Genomic DNA, 20,770 nt, shown 5'->3' on the forward strand with positions numbered 1-20,770 from the left:
CTTTTCTCACATTATCACAGTTTATTCGCTATAGTTTAGAAAATGGTAATAAAACATGACAAGAACTCAGAGTTAAACTGTGTCAGAACAAATTCAGCTTGATAATGCTAGATAACTTTGATAGAAAGGTATGTAATAGATTACAATCAACCAAAAATTAGACAGCTTTGCATACATATACTTCGTAGTAGACATCCATAACTCCTTTCTGCTGTCTGTTGTCAGTGTTTCTTTGTTTAAATATGGCGCTTATCACATGCTGTGTGGTATCGGCGTTTGGTATCGGGGCATTTTAACGAGTACGAGTACGAGTACAGGAGGCCAGTATCGGGCCCGATACCGATACCAGTATCGGTATCGGTGCATCCCTATATCAAACATTAACACTTACAACTCTTAAAAGAACCTTTTTTTTTTCTTAGTGTGAAGATAATTTAAAAATCTAAAGAACCCTTTTTTGGAATGAAAAGATTCTATTGATGTTAAAGGTCCTGCAGATTTGCTTTATACAACATTAGGGAGATCAGGCTTTTTCTTTCAGAACATGCAACACAACTCCTTGTTCAAGCTCTTGTTCTGTCCAGGCTGGACTATTGCAATGCTCTCTTGGCAGGTTTTCCAGCCAGTTCTATCAATCCTCTACAATTAATCCAAAATGCCGCTGCAAGATTAATCTTTAATGAGCCGAAAAGAACACGTCACACCTCTGTTCATCAATTTGCACTGACTACCAGTAGCTGCTCGCATTAAATTCAAGGCATTAAAGCTTTCCTACAAAACCACCACTGGCTCTGCACCCCTTTACCTAAATGTATTACTTCAGAGTTATGTGCCCTCTAGAAGCTTGCGTTCTGCAAGTGAACGGCGTATTATTGTGCCATCTAAAAGAGGCACAAAATCACTTTCACAGACTTTTTCACTAACTGTTCCCTCCTGGTGGAATGACCTGCCCAAATCAATCCGAGCAGCTGAGTCCTTAACCATCTTCAGGAAACGACTAAAAACACATCTGTTCCATCTTTATTTAACCCTCTAACTCTAACACTTTCTATACTATTTTAATTCTACTTTATCTATATTTATCTTTTTTTAATTTTTTTATTCTTTATTTAAAAAAAACAAAAAACAAACAAACACTAGCTTTCTATTTTTTCTATTCTATCTACTTGTTTTTCTTTGTTTGTGTGTGTGTATATATATATACATACACCCCTTGCTACGTGTACTGCGTTAGGCTAACTGACATTGTTGCTCTTTTGTTAGTTTTGACTGCTTTTATTGTCCTCATTTGTAAGTCGCTTTGGATAAAAGCGTCTGCTAAATGACTAAATGTAAATATAAATGTAAAGGTTCTTAATGGAACAATCAATGTCAATAAATAACCATTATTTTTAAGAGTGTAAATCAAGCAGTTCAAAACAGACCTGTATACTAGTGCTACCATACTAGTCCTGCACTATATTGTGCACAGTATTCTCATTTTTTAAACATATAAAACCAGTATGACCGACTGCACATTAGTGAAGGGTCATTTATGAACAGTTTGTTAATTTTGCCTCTGCTGTGTGACAAACGAGCAAAACACTCAGACTTGAAGACACAGGTGAAATGATAAACAGCTGTAGCAAAATCATGTCCTTAATGCAGCATTTTGTTCATGCAAATTTTTTAGTTTTAGAATGAAGTATACACATATGAAAAAAGTGCCCATATTTACAGAATCACCCTATTACTAATTTACATGTTGTGCAACATCCTATTACTCAACATTAACCAATAATTGGCATTGCGTTAGTAAATAATTATACTAATGTACATATGTGTGACATGCACTACTTAAATGTTTCCAGTTTGGGTCATTTTTCCATTTATGGCTTGATATGCATTGAGTTGTGTGGGTTTAAATGACAGGGGTGTTGCACAGGTCCGTCTGACAGCACTTGGCATTAATATAGGGGCTGGACTGAAGAATCATGCAGTCTGCCATGCTAATGCACCTCCGGAAGTAAGAATCTAGAGGAATGGATCAGAATATATAAGAAAAAGAGGTTCTTTGTTCATCTTGACATGTTTTTCTCTGTACAATTCTTTATATATTTTTGAGCAAAGTTCATTGCACATGTGATAATAATAGGAAACTCACAGGGAGAGATTGTAAATCTGGCAGATACACAGGTGTCTTTTTTATAGCCACACGTCTCCTGCGTGGTCACACAACGTCCTCCAGGTGTGCGGGGGACACAGTTGTGACATTTCAGGGCAGAGCCTACAACACAGTTAATCTGATTATGAAAAAATGCTTTTTATGACACTTTAAATGACACATTAGGGTTTTGCACAATCAGACTCTTTAGATAAGACAGCATAAACCTACCATTCTCCAACACCAGGGCAACAACAAGAGCCAGCAGCAGAACCTTCATCATCCTGTTGAATAAAGGGGAAAACTGATCAGTTGACTATGAGCTGAAACAATATATTGTGTCACAACATATCGCAATACAAAAATGCAGCAATATGTATTGTGGATAGCGACAGTATGTATTGTACTGTGTAGTTCAACCAAAATAATTTAGCATCAGATATAGTAATGGTGCATCAAAAATGGCAAACCCAGAAGGTCACACATTTGAGATTCCATGTTTATTAATTATATTTTCTTATTATTAAATACAAAATAAAACACGTTATTTAATAAAACAGAATATTTAAAACATTTATATGTAGTCAGTGATATGAGTGCAAGCATATATGAGTCTAACATAATTATGTTTTTCTTTCTTTTAAAACATGTCTGTTTTTAAAACAAGTCTGGATCATATTTTTTCAAATGCATGTTTTGTTATTATTCAGTTTATTATTATATGTTCAATAAAAATATATTTTTTGTATCTGTGACTTTTACATTGTGACATTTTGATAATTTACTTTGATTATAATTTATTAAAGAAAGTATTGATATAGCACAGTAATATTTGTTGAGTTTAATCTGCTGATGTTAAAGGATGATTCTCATAACTGCATTGCAATTATTATTATTTTTACATTTATTGCATTATAATACTGAGAATGTGAGGAGAAATACAGTTAATTTGTCATTTAAATATGTCACAATGCAAAATGCACAATTATTTTGATTTTGGGGTGAGAAATGACCTGCACCTCAACAGTTTTCCCAGAATTATTGTTAAATTATCTTTCAGTGCCTTATTATTCTAGACGAACCAGAGAACAACAGGAGTTTAGATCCTAAGAGTTTGTGCTTTCGAAGAGAAAACACTGTTAATTTGTACTTCATTGTCTGAAACTCATTTTATTTTCTTACAATTCTCCTTTTCAAAATGCTAAATTAATCTTATGATAAACTTAATGCAGTGTAATTTAACAAAGAAAAGTTGCATAATGCTGTGTAAACGTACCTTGACTGTGAAGCAGAGCTGAGCTGAAGTGAGTTCATACACACCTGTGTTTGTCCCTTATATACTGTGATGCTGCCTGTAGATTTCCTGGAATCTTTGTCAGGAATTTGGAAATTCCGTTTTGAATTTCTGCCAAAGAACACAAGTGTTTGTTCACTGTGTGCTCTTGGCTTAAGTTTCAGATGATGCAATAAGTGTCCCTTTTACTGGTTTACTGGGCCATGTGGGTGTGTAACATTTTTGTTTTGTTCTGTTCTGGTCATTTCCAGTTCAGCATCAAAGATTAATTGTTTTCTGTTATCTTTTTTACCGTGCTTGTGCAAACCTGACCGGAATATAGGTATATAAAATGTCACCATGTAGATGTTGTGTAGGATAATTTTGTTGCGCGTGAGCAGTTATTCACTCTTACATGGTCTAAAGCAAAAGATGCCCAACCAGGGCCTTTGCAATAAAACATATAGAGAATAAAAGTGAGTTTACAAATGTACATTTTAATATAATATAATTGAATATAATGCAACATTTACTTTTGGCCCATGACCACCAGTCAGGTCTGATTTTTGGCCCTTTGTGTGCTCTAAAGCATTCAGTCTCTATTAGATGTCCAGAACAGAAATTCGCACATTGCACACAAAATAGAGACTGAAAAATAGACTAATTGTTTGCCGTTCACTTAAACATGCAACATAATGACAATGCTATGCAACAACAATGTAGCATCCCTAACGAAAATTAACCATGGTTTTACCACAAACTGGAAAAAAAACATGGTTACTATAGTTAAACCATGGTAACTATAGTAAATTAACCATGGTTTTGCTACACTAACCATAATTTAACCATGGTATTTGTAATACATGGCATGGTAAGAGATGCTACTCTTAGAGATGTTTGTTTACACTGCATAATGAGTACAGTTTCACCTGTACTATTCATCTACTTTTTTTTCAGTGTACAGTAATGGTCACAGTATGCAGTGAATAGTTGAGGCGATTGAGAGCGACACCAGGTGGTCTGGACGGGGAGCTGCAGGCTTACATTGATTTACTGCTGATTAAATGTCTGTGATAACATACAGTTCTGACTTTTTTTTTTTTTTTTTTTTTAAATGAATTAAATTAAATGAATCACCATCATCAATGCTTTTGGTAAACCATGATATTTATTGTCTGACAAAATCTGTAAATAAGACAGTGAAGCCTCTTTAAACATCTATATTATTGTAAACATGAAAGGTTTATCAGTTCAGAATTGCTAAACTCGATTGATACTCTGGAGAGTAACCGTTTGTTACGTCATACTGTTTTGAAACATTTAAAAATGTCACATTGCACAATGTACTATGGAAATGATGTCACTTTTATTTGTTTACTTACGCAGTACAAAATAAGCTGGATATGGCTTATTGGCATTTAAAAGCATATTATCACCCAGTATCACTGCAAATATGCTTTCCATCTAAAACAAATCGATTTTTGCATAGTCTATCACTCCCGCAAAATCACATCTGCTGACCTGTAACAGAGCAATAACAAGGTGGCCGTCCTAGATCGGGGTGTTGCACAGGTCCGTCTGACAGCACTTGGCTTTAATACTGGGACTGGACTGAAAAATCATGCAGTCTGCCATGCTAATGCACCTCCGGAAGTAAGAATCTAGAGGAATGGAAAAGAATATAAAAGTAAACGAGTGTCATTGTTTATGTGTTTGTGTGAAAGTCTTCCTAAAGCTTATTTTGGTGCATCTTAAAAGCGACATCTATTGTACACGTGATAATTTGTGATAAGAAACTCACAGGGAGACATGGTGAATCTGGCCGATACACAAGTGTCTTTTTTATAGCCACACGTTTCCTGAGTGGTCACACAACTTCCTCCAGGAGTCCCGGGGACGCAGTTATAGGCTAACATGTCAGGGCGAAGCCTACAACAGGTATTAGGCTGATTATGAACTATTGATTTTATGACACTTTAAATGACAGATTATTAGACTCTTTAGATAAGGTTTGTGATCTAAAACCGTTCAGAAACAGCAGTTTGGCTTTAAACATACCATTCTCTAACACCAGGGAGAGAACAAGAGCCAGCAGCAGAACCTTCATCATCCTAATAAAGTGGAAAACTAATCTGACTAGGGCTTTAACAATATGTCATGTCACAAGATATTACACAATTTCCAAAATACAACAATATGTATTGATAATAGCGACAGGTGTGGTATATAGTTTGCCTAAAAAATAAAAAAAAATCCATCAAATATGGTTAGGTTAGGTTAGGTTAGGTTACTTTATTCATACCCGCAGGTAAATTTGTCTTGCAGTAAAATGACAGTGACTTCCATCCATAACACAAATTCAAAAAACACATTTAAAAATATAACACAACAGATAACAAAAATATGATACAAGATACATGATATAAATTCTCCAAGACTCCCCCATCCTACAGCTTATTTAACATAGTTAAAACAGCGGGAACAAAGCTGTTTTTATATCGCTTTGTTTTACACCTTGGGATTAAAAACCTCCGCCCAGAGGGAAGAAGCTGAAACTCACTGTGCAAAGGGTGGGAGTCATCATTTAAAATAGAAGTAGACATTCGTTGCAACTGTCTGGTATACAACGATGCTGGATCTAACTGTGACTCACCCACCAATCGACTAGACCATTTAACTATCTGGTTTAAAGAATTTCTTGCTTTTAAAGATGTTTGACCAAACCATACAACCAGAGAAACCCAGAAGGTCACACATTTGAGCTTCAGTGTTTATTAATTGTTCAGTTAAAATTAAAATACATTGTTTAATAAAATAGAAATTTAAAAACATGTTAGAACAGTTCTGGATTATTTTATTATTATTATTATTATTATTATGAATATTCAATAATTTTGTGGCTTTTTTATATTGTAATCAATTTGATGATGCTCTATTCATAAAGTATTTATATAGCACATAATATTTAATATTATAATATTAAATATAATATTATATTATAAATATGATAATAAATATAATATTTGTTGAATTTATTTAGCTGATTTTAAAGGATGATTCTCATAATTGCAATTTGAATTTTTTAAATTGCATAATAATACTAAGAATGTAAGAAGAATATTGTAAATTTGTCATGTCACAATGCAAAATGTACAATTATTTTGATTTTGAGGTGAGAAATGGTCTGCACCTTAACAACTTACTCAGAATTATTGTTAAATTATCTTTCAGTGCCTTATTATTATATCTAGACGAACCAGAGAACAATAGGAGTTTAGCTCCTACGAGTTTCTGCTTTCAAAGAGAAAACTGTTCTTCATTGTCTGAAACTCGTTTTATTTTCTTACAATTCTCCTATTAAAAATGCTAAATTAATCTTATGATAAACTTAATGCAGTGAATTTAACAAACAAAAGTTACAGAATGTGTGTAAACGTACCTTGACTGTGAAGCAGAGCTGAGAAGAAGTTGGTTCATACACACCTGTGTTTGTCCCTTATATACTGTGATGCTGCCTGCATGTGAACTTACAGGAATCCTGGAAACAAGATTTTTTGTGTTAATTTCAGGCCAAAGAAATTAGAAACACAAATGATAAGTGCTGCTTTTATTGGTTTACTGGCCCATGTGGATGTGTAACGTTTTTATTTTGTTCTGGTCTTTTCCAGTTCAGCAACAAAGATACATTGTTTTTCTCTTGTCTTATTTAATGTGCAAAGTTTGCTGAAATAAAGATACTTTCAAGAGTGTTGAATTTAATAGGAGCTCTAGACACACGTGCCTACCAATATCCAGTGACTACTGAATTGTCACTAGCAACACCTTTGATCAAATATTGAAATAATTGAAATATATTGATATGTTAAAGGGGTCATATGATGTTGCTAAAAAGAACATTATTTTGTGTATTTGGTGTAATGAAATGTGTTTATGTGGTTTAAGGTTAAAAAAACACATTATTTTCCACATACTGTACATTATTGTTTCTCCTCTATGCCCCGCCTTTCTGAAACGCATCGATTTTTACAAAGCTCATCGGTCTGAAAAGCAAGGTGTGCTGTGATTGGCCAGCTATCCAGTGCGTTATGATTGGCCGAATACCTCAAGCGTGTTGTGGAAATGTTACGCCCCTTAACATGCTGTGATGCCGTGTCCCGGCCTGAGCGATGAGACAAAAACATTAAAACCCATTATAAACGAGACATTTGTTGCATCCAGTGGGGTTGTTGTAATTTTGGCCACATCTGAAATGGGTCACACCATTGAAATTAGCAGAGAAGTTTAAGTTAATATGCCAGCAAACTGCACTTTTTTAATGACATGCATTTGATGCATGGACAGATTGAGACCATAAGGTAAGAGTTTAAGTTTCCCCACCAATGTCACAATCAACCCTGCACCCTTGGGTACATTTGATAAAATGTTAATGTTTTGTAGGATGATGTGTTAGGCAAGAGCAGATAGATGTTCATTCTTACACGGTCTAAAGCACTCAGTCTCTATTAGATGTCCAGAAAAGAAATTTGCACATTGCACATGCAGCAAAAATAGACAAATTGTTTGCCACTTGCTTAAACATGCAAAATAATGATATTATGCAACAATGGTGTAGTCTTAAAGGGGAGGTACAATGCTGTGTCATACACTCAGAGTTGTTTACACTGTTAAAGAGTTGGATTCTCATGCTAAGCATGGACTGAGAGCAGAGCAAGATCGCGCCCATCAACGTGCTTCATCCGGCGGCTGCGCTGCACAGGACTTGCTCGGGAAGAATATCTCCAATCCAAAGAATTGTGTTTTTGGTTGTAAGGGAAAGATAACTTTGTTCAGCTTCCTAAAGAACCCAGCGTTATGTAAACAGTGGATACAGTTTGTTTTTCGGGGGCAGCAACGGAGATTCACAAGTGTGTTTGTTGACGAACGTTTTATAAACAAGACCTAGTTCGACACTGGATTTGCACTGGATTTGCACATCGTTTGATACTGAAAGATGGAGTGGTCCCAGCTATAAAAGATCCCGGTCATGATTCAGAACTGCAGACGGTAAGTGAAACGGCATCAAATGTCTGTTTTGTTGGCATTCGGCGCTCAAGTGCTCGTCACTCTTTAGCTCCGCCCACGGCGCGCCTCCAGGAGCTCGGCTTTTTCCGGAGAGAATCGTAAAGCTGTATCTTTCTTTTATAAATATGATAAAACTAAAGACTTTTTGGAGATATGAAGGATGCAGTACTACTCTATAGGCACTCAAGATTAACATGAGATTGGGTGAAACTGTGTGTGTTATGCCTCCTTTAAAAATGTTTGTTTACATTGCATAATGTGTACAGTTTCATCTACTGTACTGTTCATCTACTTTATACAAATAGGTGTCAGTATACAGTAATGGTCACAGTATGCAGTGAACAGTTCAGACAATTGTAGAGATTTGAGGTGAGAGTGACTTCAGATGGGGCGCTGCAGTCCAAGGTATAAATTATTTATTTCTTTATTTCTTTTTATAGAAAATATTTCTCAATATGGGTCACTTTTTCATAACTCCTCACAAAATGAGCATAACAGTCTATCTATATGTGGGTTCAACTGTGGATGTGACACATAAATGACAAAGAAAGCCAAAATATTAAATGGCATGGGTGAGTATGTTGTAGAGGGGGGTCAAAATGGCAATTCTCACCTGAGATTTAGAGCCAAAATACAGGGTGAAAGAAAAAGATTGCAGCATTGTTATGTTATTTTTACACTGAGATTGATAGATCTGTTAAAGAGGTCATATAATGCTACATGCACTTTTACAAGTTGTTTGAACTGAAATGTGTGTAGGCAGTGTGTGTGCACCACCACCCTATAATGATAAAAATCCACCCAGTGTTTTTTTTTTTAATCTGGTTAAATGTTTTCCCCTTTCTCAAATCGAGCCGATCTCAGATGCCTGTCTGTGTGACGTCACAAGTTGACTTCAGCAATCCTTTTTGCATTATATTCTAATGGTGACACTTTTTGCACGTTTCCACCAAAGCTTGCATTCCTTTTAAATTCTGGTTCTTGACAAGCTTTTCTTTTGGTATCCTTATTTTTCAAGGTTCATTTCCAGAGATACTGGGATATCAGTATGGCTCTAAGAGTAAAATTGTTACATTTCACACATTTTCAGTCAAAACCCAAATGTGGGCCACTTTGCATACAGACAGATGAGACTTTTTCTTTAAAAGAGGAATGTCCGAAGAACAAAAAATGTTGAAACTGGAAATGTATCTTGTTTCCCTCTGTAAAAACAATTGCATCTAACTTTACTGTCTGAGTGCCAAGAATGTTCTTTTTCTATAGTTTGTGTGCTTGTAACTTGTAAAGACATCTTAATATCCCTTTAGATTCTGGCTCTTAAGAAACTTCATTTTTAAGGCCATATATGATTCAATCCCAGAGAAATGGGAACCTCAGTGTTGCTCCATGCAAGTAGTTGAATCCATTTTCAGTGGTCGAGCACTGTAGGTCACTTTGCATACAGCTGATATGTATTTAACAGGGAATGTCTGAAGAACAAATGTTGAAACTAGAAACCTGTATGTATTTATTCACATAAAAGCAATACGATCTGTATCTTGATTTTTGAGAGTCATTGTTATTAATAAGGAAACGGCCATTTAGCTGGTGCAATAACTTCATTTCACTTTAGAATTTCAGAAAAAGTACATCTATTCAAAATCTTACATTTTAATTATTTACGTTTTATTTAAACTGCTCACATATTCAATCATTCATCTGTTGCAAATGCTAAAATGAATCACAAACATCAGTAACCCATATTATGTATCATAATATTTATTGTTGGGCAAAATCTTTAAGTAAGACTGTAGTGAACATCTGTAATATTGTAAACCTTGAAAGGTTTATTAGCGTTGACAGACGTTGGTCTAAATGATGACCATGTTATTGCAGAGGTCCGAATGGCAGCATTTAACTTTCATGGCGGTGTTACTCTGGAGAATAAGACACTCTGTCATACTGCTGCATCTCCGAAAGCCCATGACTAGAAGAAACAGAGAAATCAAAACATATTTGACATTTATGCATGTCATGATTTTATCTAATCACAAATAGAGCATTTACAATGTAAAGAATCACATTACAGCTGCTTCAGTTTATTAGCGTCCATGTCAGTGTTGTTTTAGCATCACTGAGATAAAATTATCGTTTTTATTAATAGTTTGAATTGGTTTTTATATTTTTATATACAAATATTTGTATTTTTTATATTTGTATGTTTCAATTTTTGCGGTGATTTTTGAATTAAATGTGATTGTGAATTAAATTTGAAATTTTGAGGTTAACATTTTCGAATAAAGTTATGCGTTTGTATTTTTCTACAGTGGGAAGCTGACAGGAAGGTTAAACTCACAGGGAGGGAAGTTGAATCTGGCCGCGATACAAGCATCTTTTCCAAAGCCACAGGTCTCTTGAGTTGATGTGCAGCGTGTTCCACCCTGAGGAACGCAGTGGTTGCACTTCAGTGCAGATCCTGCAACACACAGTGCATGCATCATCACCAAATCAGAGTTTGCACAATCAGAGTCATATATCACATGCATATATTAACTAGGTTGCCAAGGAAACATTTCTGAATTTTCATTTAGTTTAACTTGATGTACAGAAATAACTGGAATAAAAATGTATAGACTTTACAAATTACAAACTAATAAAAATGACAAAACACACAACAGATTTATTAAACATTAAATAAAATTCAAATGAAAACAGAAGAAAATACATAATTATATTAAATAACTATAATAGTCTCTCAATGTTACTAAAATAACACTCTGAATCACGTTAAGGTTTAACCTTTTAAAGTAGCATCTCTAAACTCACCGTAGTTCAACGTCAGAACAAGAACAAGGACCACCAGCAGTGTCTTCATTATTCTATTGATTAGAGCTGAAAATATTAATAATAATTAATAATCATCAATAACAATGGGAGAAGGCAGAACAATTAATGTAATTTGTAAACAAGCTAATCTGTCAATAATTAGTGCATGTCTGTTACTTCACGAAGCGATCAAGCTTAAATTTTCACCAGGCAAATGATAAAACCGGCAAAAAATCCCAGAAAGAAAAAACAAAGTCAAACTGTAATTATTAAAAAATGTAGACCTTAAATCTGTGCAGTTTAGTGTTGAACTGCTCTATAAGGCTAATAAAACTAGAAGCACAGAAACTGCAAATATCAAGTAGCATGGATATGTATTGCTCATTAAGATAATAAATGATATTCGCTTAAATTCTGAATCTGGCAAAATATCAGTGCTGGTACTACTAGATCTCAGTGCTGCGTTTGACACTGTCGATCATAACATACTACTAGAGAGACTGGAAAACTGGGTCGGGCTTTCTGGGATGGTAATCAAATGGTTCAGGTCATACTTAGAAGGGAGAGGTTATTATGTGAGTATAGGAGAGCACAAGTCTAAGTGGACGTCCATGACATGCAGAGTCCCACAAGGCTCAATTCTTGCACCGCTCTTGTTTAGCCTGTATATGCTCCCACTAAGTCAAATAATGAGAAAGAACCAAATCGCCTATCACAGCTATGCAGACGTTACCGAAATGTGCTATACAAATAAACTTGCCTTGCCTTGCCTATTGTTTTAATAACTTACCTCACAAGTAATGTAGGATTGAGCGTATTAAAAGTTCATAAGCACTTGTGTGTGTATCTTATATACTTGTCATGTACTCAGGAGTGAATCATTTCCAGTAATCCAGGAATTCCCAAAGGGTTTGAAACCTGTTCATTGTGTTAAAATGAGGCCACAACTGTGTTTGGTCATTGTTTACTCATGCATTGGCTTCAGATCATCAGTACTGATCGTATCATGTGCTTGAGCAAGATCCTGTTCTGTCCTGCTCTACTACAATAAACCACTTGTTTTTAATATGGCACAAGTCCATTACGGAAGTTTTCTTAAATATCATCAACATTTGGGTCTCAAACTAAACGATTATGGTTGTGTTTTCCTCTTTCTCACCAATGCATTTACATACATACAAGTTCAGTGTTGTTTTTTTTAACACTTTAGGTTCAGTAAAGATCCCTCTTCTTTTTGTAAATTTACAGGTGAAACAATTTTCACTAAGAAAAATAATAGTACATTTCACAAATAAATACCCTTACCAAAAAGTAGTATACTTCAAGTTTATTTTATTAAGTATACTTAAGTAAAGTTCAAGTATACTTTATGTAGCAAGTGTACAAATATCAGTGTACTAGTAGTATACTTGTAAGTGTACTATTTCAATACTCTTTGGGACTAAATTGGCCCACTTTCTAATATATAAAAGTATACTTTTAAGTATAACAGTAGTAAACTTTAAGTACACAACTAGTTTACAACAATATTTTTAGCCTGTACTGCAACTATACTAAAAGTGAACTTATATTTTATATATTCAGCCAAAAAAAAAAAACATTCATAAACATGCATGTGTAACTTGATTCATGTGTAATGTATGTTATTGAAAGCTGTTTTATGAGTCATGCTGATTTATGGCAGCGGCAGATCAGTCAAAGGTGTTGCAGAAATCCTTCTGACAGCACTTGATGTTGATGTAAGCGTTCTGTTTCACCATCTCACAGCCTGACATGGACATGCACTTCTGGTAATGACCGTCTGTTTCAAACAAAACCATAAGACATTTCATTGTTTAACAAATTGTTAATGTCATCAACAGCAGCAGCTCTTAGCTACTGTCTGAATGGTCACAGTGGGCTTCATCACTCACATGGACTTCTGCGGAACTTGGCAGCAGCACATGCGTCTTTGTCTGGTGGGCAGGTTACGGCGGTGATCTCGCAGGCCCCTCCTGCTTTTGCTGGGACGCAGTGCAGGCAGTCCAGGGCTGAGCCTTAAACACACGGGACAATATTTAAATCCACACTTCCTGTTTGTGCAGATACACTCTTACATGTACATAAACCTTGTATGTATCTAAAAGCCTTTGACCTTGTGTTTTGGACAGTTTTTGCTGCTCTCATGTTGACATTTCAGACATTTCATGCATCATGAATAATCTGGAAGTCCGTTTTATGACAAGAAATCAATAATCACACATTGATTTTGACTTCACACTATTGCATGGATTTTGACTTATGATGTTCAGCTCACAAGAATTTAGCTGTTTTTCAAATTTTATATTTACTTGACATTTATAGTGATACAAAGAAGATAATCAGTACAATATTTTAAATTTTGAATTATAATATTTCTTTGTTTAAAATTGTTTAAAATTGTTCAAAATTTCAGAATTTTAATTTCTACCAGAAATGCAAAACCTGCCCTCATGCTACATGCAATAGTTCAACAATTTTTCTTTTCTGTTCCTGTATCCAATCATATTTCAGCACACAAAGCATATGCATCATGTTATATTCAGTGCATAATAGATGATCTCAATACTCACCAATTTTGACATCAAAGAATGTGAATAGTTTTTATATATTTATTTGAAATATATATAAAGACGATGTACAGTACAGGGTTCTTAACTTTACATAGGTTTTTTTAAATATATTTTTTTTTTAAAAATTTTAAATCCTAAAACTTAATTTACTGTATTTCCAGACTTTTGGACCCCACTGGTTTTTAATCTAATAGATTATTCGTTCATTCTATGCACTAACATGCACTAATAACTGCAATACATATCAATCTGTAATTTGCTAATTTTAATGATTCTGCATGTAACGGTTACCTGCAATAGTCTTCTATTGCATTTTATTGATAGTATATTACATATTTTTTTAAATCATTTATATTTTAAAGGGACATGAGTTAACCAAAAATTTTAATTATGTCAACATTTATTTACCCTCAAGTTCCAAGCCTGTATGAGTTTCTTTCATCTGCACTAAAGAAGATATTTTGAAGAATGTTGGTAACCAAACAGTTGAAGGTAGCCATTGTTTTTTTCCATACTATGGAAGTCAATGGTTACTGTCAACCGTTTGGTTACCCACATTCTTCAAAATATCTATCTTTAACTATCCTTTTAATGCACACGTACAGAAAGCATGATTTCAATGCATCATAGTTCCAAAGTACGTTTTATGACAGGAAATCCATAATCACACTCACCGCCTGTCACGACCAGCATGAGAACAACAGCCAATACGAGGAACTTCATCATTCTGGGAAACAAACCGAAGAAGAGAAGCGACTGTTGAATGTTTACACTTATTTCATTTATTATCTTAGAAAAAGTAGGAATATAACTCTAAACAGTATTAAAACACATACTAGACAACAACCAACCAAAAGCATCATAAATGTACTAAAAACAAACCATTACTGTAATTAGTCTGAAGCAGCTCTCTACTCAAAGGTCATAATATTTCCCAGAGTAGATCAATAAAGTTTTATCTTGTGCTTTATGATGCATCCCTGATGTATATGTTTTAATGTACTGTAAAAATAATTTTCATAAATAAAACTGTGTGTAAAGTGTAACTCACCTTTGTACTGTGTTGGACTGAGTTAAACTGTTCTTCTTCTGTCTGTCTGTATGTCTATATGTCTATATGAAACCTCACCTTTATCCTACAGTTTCTTATCAGCTCCCTCCTCTCTCTCTTTGTCTTTCTGCAAACAAGCCAAGCCCTCTCATATGCAGCACAGTGAAATCAATGGTCTTGACACAGGAGAATTAAAAATATTTCTCAATTTTATGTGTGTAACTTTGTGTGTTTGCAGCTCCTCTGTTTGCAGGGTGTTGTGCTGTGTTGTAATTGCATGTATGCAACTTCCTAATAACTTCCTGTAATTGCATGTATGCACATAGATAGATAGATAGATAGATAGATAGATAGACAGACAGACAGACAGACAGACAGACAGACAGACAGACAGACAGACAGACAGACAGACAGACAGACAGACAGACAGACAGACAGACAGACAGACAGACAGACAGACAGACAGACAGATAGATAGATAGATAGACAGACAGACAGACAGACAGACAGACAGACAGACTGATGATAGATAGACAGAGACAGACAGACAGACAGACAGACTGATGATAGACAGACAGACAGACAGACAGATAGATAGATAGATAGATAGATAGATAGATTGTGGTACGTCTCTTGTGGTCTAGTTCTGGTCATGTTTATGTTCTTCAGCTCTGTTGTGTTTTGACTGTGTGCCAGCAGCAGCAGTCGTTCTCACACCCAAACACTGACTGTAAATCAGAGCTTTAACACAATCGATTGTGCCATTGTGCATCTCGCCCTCCTGAACTCCGATATCAGCAGAGCAATGTAAGAGAAACTGTCCATGATGCAGAAACCACTAAGCTCTCCATTGTGCCTTTTTTGTTGGCAAAACCTCGCGATAACACCTCAGAGCGTATAAGCCACATATATCAGACAGTCCAGATTATTCCCTCTGGTTGCTCTCTCTCTTTTTCTCACTCTCACTCCACTGGATTGTTGCTCAGGATCCAGGCAGGGAACGATGTCACAATATTCAGGGAAGGTGAGTAATACATTTCAGGGTATATTGTCTGTCGTTTGCTGACAAAGTTTCATGTATATACTGTACTTTTGTAATATGTAATAGATATTTGCATACTTATACAATCATACATAATTATATATTTTTTGCATAATTTGCAATTTGCACAACTGTAGTTTTGCATGTACACTGCATCTCATGCACCCAAATTAATGCACTCTTAAATGAATGCATATATTTACATTATCTCAGTGCACACATTCGGTGCTGCAGAACTCAACAATAACAATAACAATAAGTACACATTTTTACCTGTTCTGTCAATATTTTCACTGGCCTCTACTAAAAAATAATAATAATAACAAATAAAATAAAATATATAAATTAAAATAAAATAAAGTAAAATAATAAATGGCTATTTTTATGAAGACATATGGATCTAATTTCTTTACAAAAAAAATACAACAATATAAGTTATATAAATCAATAACCCCAATTTTGCTTGGTGACTGATGCTTCCTGATTATCACAAACTATTTTTGCAATTTCAACTAAGCCTCAGCTTTGTAGCCTGCTAGATAACTTTACCATGGTGGGGGGGGGGAAAGCAGAATTTGACAACAAAAATGTTGAATAGGCAAACTTCAATGCATAAAAATGCATGTGCATAACCAACAAATGAAAGACTTTACATTTTATGAAACATAATTTATTGTTGAGCCTGGCGATGTCAACTTGCAGCTGTTTATTTTTGGACTCATGTTTCCAAATTTCCTCTTAGGAATCAAACTGTGATCTTGATTATGATCTTGTGTTTACCTTTCAAATGTGACCAAATGAAGATAATATTTGACTGACAGTTTTTACTGTGGCAAACTGCCCTATTTTTCTCTAATGTGTTTGAAAGTTCTTCTTCTTTTTTTAAGATTGGCATTTCATAACTAATTATTCAGAAGTAAAACTATAAGATGATTAATGCAGTTGCCCAAACAAGCTTTTCTAACTTACATTTGCACCATTTGTTCTGCTGGTTTAATGCCAAGATGGAGTAAGAAACTTCACAAGATGGAAAGTGTTCTCAGCGTGACGCTGATTAATGAATCTCACACTGTGAACTCATGTAGTTTCACTTTCACAGAGTCTGTTACACCACCGGTGACTGTAGTTGAATCAAAAACCTCAATAAATCAAGAGTTTTCCCTTTGATCGTCACTAAATCAAGCCTCCGTCTTCTTCCAGATAGTGTTCTATGAGGGGAAGTGCTTCACAGGCCAGAGGCTGGAGGTGTTTGGAGACTGTGAAAACTTCCAGGACCGTGGTTTCATGAACAGGGTGAACTCTATCCGCATGGAGAGCGGGGCCTGGGTGTGTTTCGACCATCCCGATTTCAAGGGACAGCAGTACATTATGGAAAAAGGAGAGTATCCCGATTTCCAACGTTGGAATGCCTACAATGATCATATGGGCTCCAGCAAGCCAATCAAAATGGTGAGGATGAAAACACTTTATGAAAAGATATGTCTTTTCATGCCATGCTCACACACACATACGCACATACTCTCTCACACACACACACACACACACACACACACACACACATACGCACACACTCACACGCACGACATGATCAAATCATGCCAACTTAAATTAAAATGTGAAATGTGAAATTTTGAAGTGGAAAGACTGCAATAGTTTTTTTCCCCTGTAAAACATACTCCAATAATCTTTGTTTTATTTACAACTCTAAAAAAATCCGAGTTGCAACATGCCTCATTTTCATTTACTGTACTGTCGTTTACTGTAGTTTAACTCAACCTAAAACTGAAATAAAAATGTAAAAATAAATAGAATTTTAAAATACATAAAAAGTAAAAACATATATTTAACAAATAATAAAAATTATAAAAAGCACATTAAAATGACTAGAACTAACTAAAACTAAAATAAAAACAACATAACAATAAAAACGAATTCAAAATATTAATAAAAACTATAAAAGTATCTCAATACTAAAATAACATTGTGCATTATACTAATCACTGTACTCCACTCTATTCAAAGAGTATTCAAAGAAAATCTGCATTCTGCAAACAATATATGCTATTCTAGTATGCAAGTATTTCATGCTGTCAAGGGTCAAACTTTTGACCTCTGAGATTTTCTGTCTTGACTGTATGATTTTTTTCAAATGTGACACTCAATGTGCTTGTCTGTGTCTGTCAGCACGGGGAGCACTACAGGATGGAGCTTTTTGAGGGCCAAAACTTCACCGGTCAGTGTGTTGAACTGTGTGACGACTGTGCCTTCCTTCAGAGCTCCGGATTCAGCAAGAACGGCCTCAACTCCATTAAAGTCTATGGAGACGGAGCGTAAGTTCTGCATGGCCAAACATCAAACAATGTTTTATTAGGCAATCAAAGACTGAAAGCGTAAAATATTCCAAGGTCCCATAGAGCTTGAATAATTAAAAAAAAAATGCTCAGAATAAGATGATGTTTGTAGATCGTTTAAAGCAATTAATTATGTTTTAATTAAAGCTCAGTATCTTTTTAATCAGTATGAATCTTCATTGCTAAATTATTTGCACCAAGTTACAAGTATGCGATATTAAAAGTATGCATTTAAAGGAGACATATTATGCCCCTTTTTACAATATGTAATATAAGTCTCTGGTGTCCCCAGAATGTGTCTGTGAAGTTTCAGCTCAAAATACTCTACAGATCATTTATTATATCATTTTGAAAATGCCTATTTTGAGTGGAAGTAGAATCATAATGCATTTTGCATTTATTGAGTGAAAAATTGCAGCCTAAAGTAATGCAATTTAAATGATGCGCAAATGCAACAGCGGCCATCCATTTTTAATGTCATTCACACAGGAGAGCCAATTGCAAATAAAATAAATAATAAATCAAATGTTTCTTTCTCTCCACCGGTTTAGTTGGGTCATGTACGAGGAGCCGAACTATCGTGGCCGCATGTACGTTGTGGAAAGAGGAAACTACTGCTCATTTATGGATTGGCAAGCTGAGGATCCCAACATCCAGTCTATCTGCAGGGTGGTTAAATATTTCTAAACTTTTACATCCCAAAACAGCCTCACTCTCAAAGGAAAATCAATATTTCAAAGTATACTTACCCCAAATGATAAACCAAATGAACCTGAACTTTGATTTATATTACTGAATCACACAGCTATGTGCTTTTTATCTTTATGGAATTTCAATGATGAATCAGTTATTTGAAAAAAAAATGCAATTAGCACAGAAATATTCTTGTATGTTTTATTTTGTATTTGTACTGAGGCAATGAGTTGAAATAAAAGTGAATTGTGAAATAGTTGCTATTCTCTCTCTCTCTCTCTCTCTCTCTCTCAATTCAATTCAATATGTGCTTTATTGGCATGACGGCATGACAATTGTTACAATGTATTGCCAAAATATAGTGTTTACATTGAATCTAGAGCAGATATGTATAAAAAAAAATTTAACATAATAATTAAATAAATGAATAAATAAATAAATACATGCATGTATATATAATTAAATAAAGTAGAACTTCTCTCACTCTCACTCTCTCTTTCAGATTTCCAAACATTCACTGACATGTTATAAAAAAAACACTTTTTTTTTTTTCAAAGAAAGCTTTCCCAGTTACCTCTAAACATATATAACCAAATATACCTTAAACACATGCTTTAATATTTTTGATACACACACTTCTCTGCAAAAACACATATGCATTGCAACACATATGCAGAAATTTTAGAAATGTTAAGTGTTTTTAATAATTCATACTTGCTGAAGAGTATGAATTATCCACCCTAATTATCCACATGTAAAAACCACCCTAATAACTGCATAGCAACACACTAAAAGCTACGCAGAACACCACCCACATTTTGCCAGTTCTGTTATAATTAAAATCCATTCACAAGGTAATGTGACAAACTTTTGATATCGCAAATATCTCTTTCTTCCTACATTTAGAAATGTATTGCAAAAACATTGCATATGCATATAGGATATTATGAATTTGTCACTTGAAGTGTTGTTATTGGTAACTAAATCTAAAACTAAAACTATTAAAAATCATTTTCGTATATTTAAATAAAGCGGAAATAAAATAAAATATTAATATTAGATGAAAAACTGAAAAAACTCAATTTAAATAAAAAAATTAATAATATAAATATAAATTAAAGCTAAATAGAAAAATAAAAAAACAATAAAAATGACATTTATTAAGTATTAATAAATACTACAATACTATACAAATAATACAAAAATAACACATGATTGCTTAAAGGAGTAGTTCACCCAAAACTGAAAATTTACTGAAAATGTGCCGTTTTCACTTGTAAACTGTGCTTGATCAGTGCATATTTTTCTCTTAATTCAGACAAGAAGACTTTTTCACTGGAGAAAGCAATATTATGGATAGATGACCGAAGCAACGGTTTGAAGTTACAAATGTCATAATGATGGATTTGTTTCTTACAAACATGCAGCTTTTCACTTCACAATATGTTATTTGATGGGCTGGAGTGGTGTGGATTACTTATGGATTATTGTGATGTTGTTATCAGCTGCTTGGACTCTCATTCTGACGGCACCCATTCACTGCAGAGGATCCACTGGTGAGGAAGTGATGGAATGCTAAATATCTCTAAATCTGTTCTGATGAAGAAACAAACTCATCTACATCTTGGGTGTCCGAAGGATGAGTAAATTGTCAACAAATGTTAATTTTTTGGGTGAACTTTTCCTTTAAAATAGATTTGACACCTGTTGTGAACTTTTGGAATCAGATGCATGTTCTATCTTTCATTCACTTCACAGCA

The 20,770-nt window shown here is 34.5% G+C and overlaps 4 protein-coding genes and 1 long non-coding RNA gene across 7 annotated transcripts; 2 read left to right on the forward strand and 3 right to left on the reverse strand.

Moving 5' to 3' along the window:
• The first annotated feature begins 373 nt into the window (after window positions 1-373).
• LOC107729979 (uncharacterized) lies at window positions 374-1,794 on the forward strand. The gene is made up of 2 exons (XR_001638638.1): window positions 374-488; window positions 1,350-1,794. It is a non-coding gene; the product is annotated as an uncharacterized LOC107729979 (long non-coding RNA).
• LOC107729976 (CD59 glycoprotein-like) lies at window positions 1,655-6,876 on the reverse strand. Of its 2 annotated transcripts, none has more exons than XM_016540712.1 (4): window positions 6,856-6,876; window positions 2,375-2,427; window positions 2,144-2,266; window positions 1,655-2,013 (listed from the first exon to the last, which is right to left on the reverse strand). In XM_016540712.1, exons 2-4 carry the CDS (start codon window positions 2,424-2,426, stop codon window positions 1,901-1,903), a joined length of 288 nt encoding a protein of 95 aa, XP_016396198.1. In that variant the 5' UTR covers window position 2,427; window positions 6,856-6,876; the 3' UTR covers window positions 1,655-1,900. The 2 variants fall into 2 exon arrangements, with proteins under 2 accessions (XP_016396198.1, XP_016396197.1); XM_016540711.1 differs by lacking the exon at window positions 6,856-6,876 and adding an exon at window positions 3,420-3,472.
• Window positions 4,053-15,028, reverse strand: LOC107729977 (CD59 glycoprotein-like). 2 transcript variants are annotated; one of them, XM_016540715.1, is made up of 6 exons: window positions 14,925-15,028; window positions 14,548-14,600; window positions 13,196-13,318; window positions 12,937-13,083; window positions 6,896-6,899; window positions 4,053-4,064 (listed from the first exon to the last, which is right to left on the reverse strand). In XM_016540715.1, exons 2-4 carry the CDS (start codon window positions 14,597-14,599, stop codon window positions 12,974-12,976), a joined length of 285 nt encoding a protein of 94 aa, XP_016396201.1. In that variant the 5' UTR covers window position 14,600; window positions 14,925-15,028; the 3' UTR covers window positions 4,053-4,064; window positions 6,896-6,899; window positions 12,937-12,973. The 2 variants fall into 2 exon arrangements, with proteins under 2 accessions (XP_016396201.1, XP_016396200.1); XM_016540714.1 differs by lacking the exons at window positions 4,053-4,064; window positions 6,896-6,899 and having other exon boundaries at window positions 12,880-13,083.
• On the reverse strand, window positions 10,176-12,255 carry LOC107729978 (cytotoxin 7-like). Its single transcript, XM_016540716.1, has 4 exons — window positions 12,073-12,255; window positions 11,283-11,348; window positions 10,813-10,932; window positions 10,176-10,443 (listed from the first exon to the last, which is right to left on the reverse strand). The coding sequence occupies exons 2-4, from the start codon at window positions 11,329-11,331 to the stop codon at window positions 10,328-10,330; spliced, it is 285 nt and encodes a 94-aa protein (XP_016396202.1). The 5' UTR covers window positions 11,332-11,348; window positions 12,073-12,255; the 3' UTR covers window positions 10,176-10,327.
• An 818-nt stretch (window positions 15,029-15,846) lies between the features above and the next one.
• Window positions 15,847-19,159, forward strand: LOC107729968 (gamma-crystallin N-A-like). Its single transcript, XM_016540703.1, has 4 exons — window positions 15,847-15,948; window positions 17,167-17,415; window positions 18,151-18,296; window positions 18,869-19,159. Exons 1-4 carry the CDS (start codon window positions 15,928-15,930, stop codon window positions 19,002-19,004), a joined length of 552 nt encoding a protein of 183 aa, XP_016396189.1. The 5' UTR covers window positions 15,847-15,927; the 3' UTR covers window positions 19,005-19,159.
• Window positions 19,160-20,770: the final 1,611 nt, after the last annotated feature.

The sequence above is a fragment of the Sinocyclocheilus rhinocerous genome, unplaced genomic scaffold (assembly GCF_001515625.1).
Source record: "Sinocyclocheilus rhinocerous isolate Xijiao unplaced genomic scaffold, SAMN03320098_v1.1 scaffold638, whole genome shotgun sequence".
NCBI classification, from domain to species: domain Eukaryota; kingdom Metazoa; phylum Chordata; class Actinopteri; order Cypriniformes; family Cyprinidae; genus Sinocyclocheilus; species Sinocyclocheilus rhinocerous.

Bases quoted from the DNA above. Each gene is read 5' to 3' on its own strand.
- LOC107729976 (XM_016540711.1), bottom strand. From the start codon at position 3,457: ATGAACTCACTTCAGCTCAGCTCTGCTTCACAGTCAAG. The intron at 2,428-3,419 runs GTACGTTTACAC...TTTATTCAACAG, and splicing joins AGCTCTGCTTCACAGTCAAG to GATGATGAAGGTTCTGCTGC. The intron at 2,267-2,374 runs GTAGGTTTATGC...ACTGTGTTGTAG, and splicing joins TGCCCTGGTGTTGGAGAATG to GCTCTGCCCTGAAATGTCAC.
- LOC107729978 (XM_016540716.1), bottom strand. From the start codon at position 11,331: ATGAAGACACTGCTGGTGGTCCTTGTTCTTGTTCTGACGTTGAACTAC. The intron at 10,933-11,282 runs GTGAGTTTAGAG...TGTGTGTTGCAG, and splicing joins TGTTCTGACGTTGAACTACG to GATCTGCACTGAAGTGCAAC. The intron at 10,444-10,812 runs GTGAGTTTAACC...TGTTTCTTCTAG, and splicing joins CAGATTCAACTTCCCTCCCT to TCATGGGCTTTCGGAGATGC.
- LOC107729977 (XM_016540715.1), bottom strand. From the start codon at position 14,599: ATGATGAAGTTCCTCGTATTGGCTGTTGTTCTCATGCTGGTCGTGACA. The intron at 13,319-14,547 runs GTGAGTGTGATT...CGTGTGTTTAAG, and splicing joins CATGCTGGTCGTGACAGGCG to GCTCAGCCCTGGACTGCCTG. The intron at 13,084-13,195 runs GTGAGTGATGAA...TGTTTGAAACAG, and splicing joins CAAGTTCCGCAGAAGTCCAT to ACGGTCATTACCAGAAGTGC.
- LOC107729968 (XM_016540703.1), top strand. From the start codon at position 15,928: ATGTCACAATATTCAGGGAAG. The intron at 17,416-18,150 runs GTGAGGATGAAA...TGTGTCTGTCAG, and splicing joins CCAGCAAGCCAATCAAAATG to CACGGGGAGCACTACAGGAT. The intron at 18,297-18,868 runs GTAAGTTCTGCA...CCACCGGTTTAG, and splicing joins AAAGTCTATGGAGACGGAGC to TTGGGTCATGTACGAGGAGC.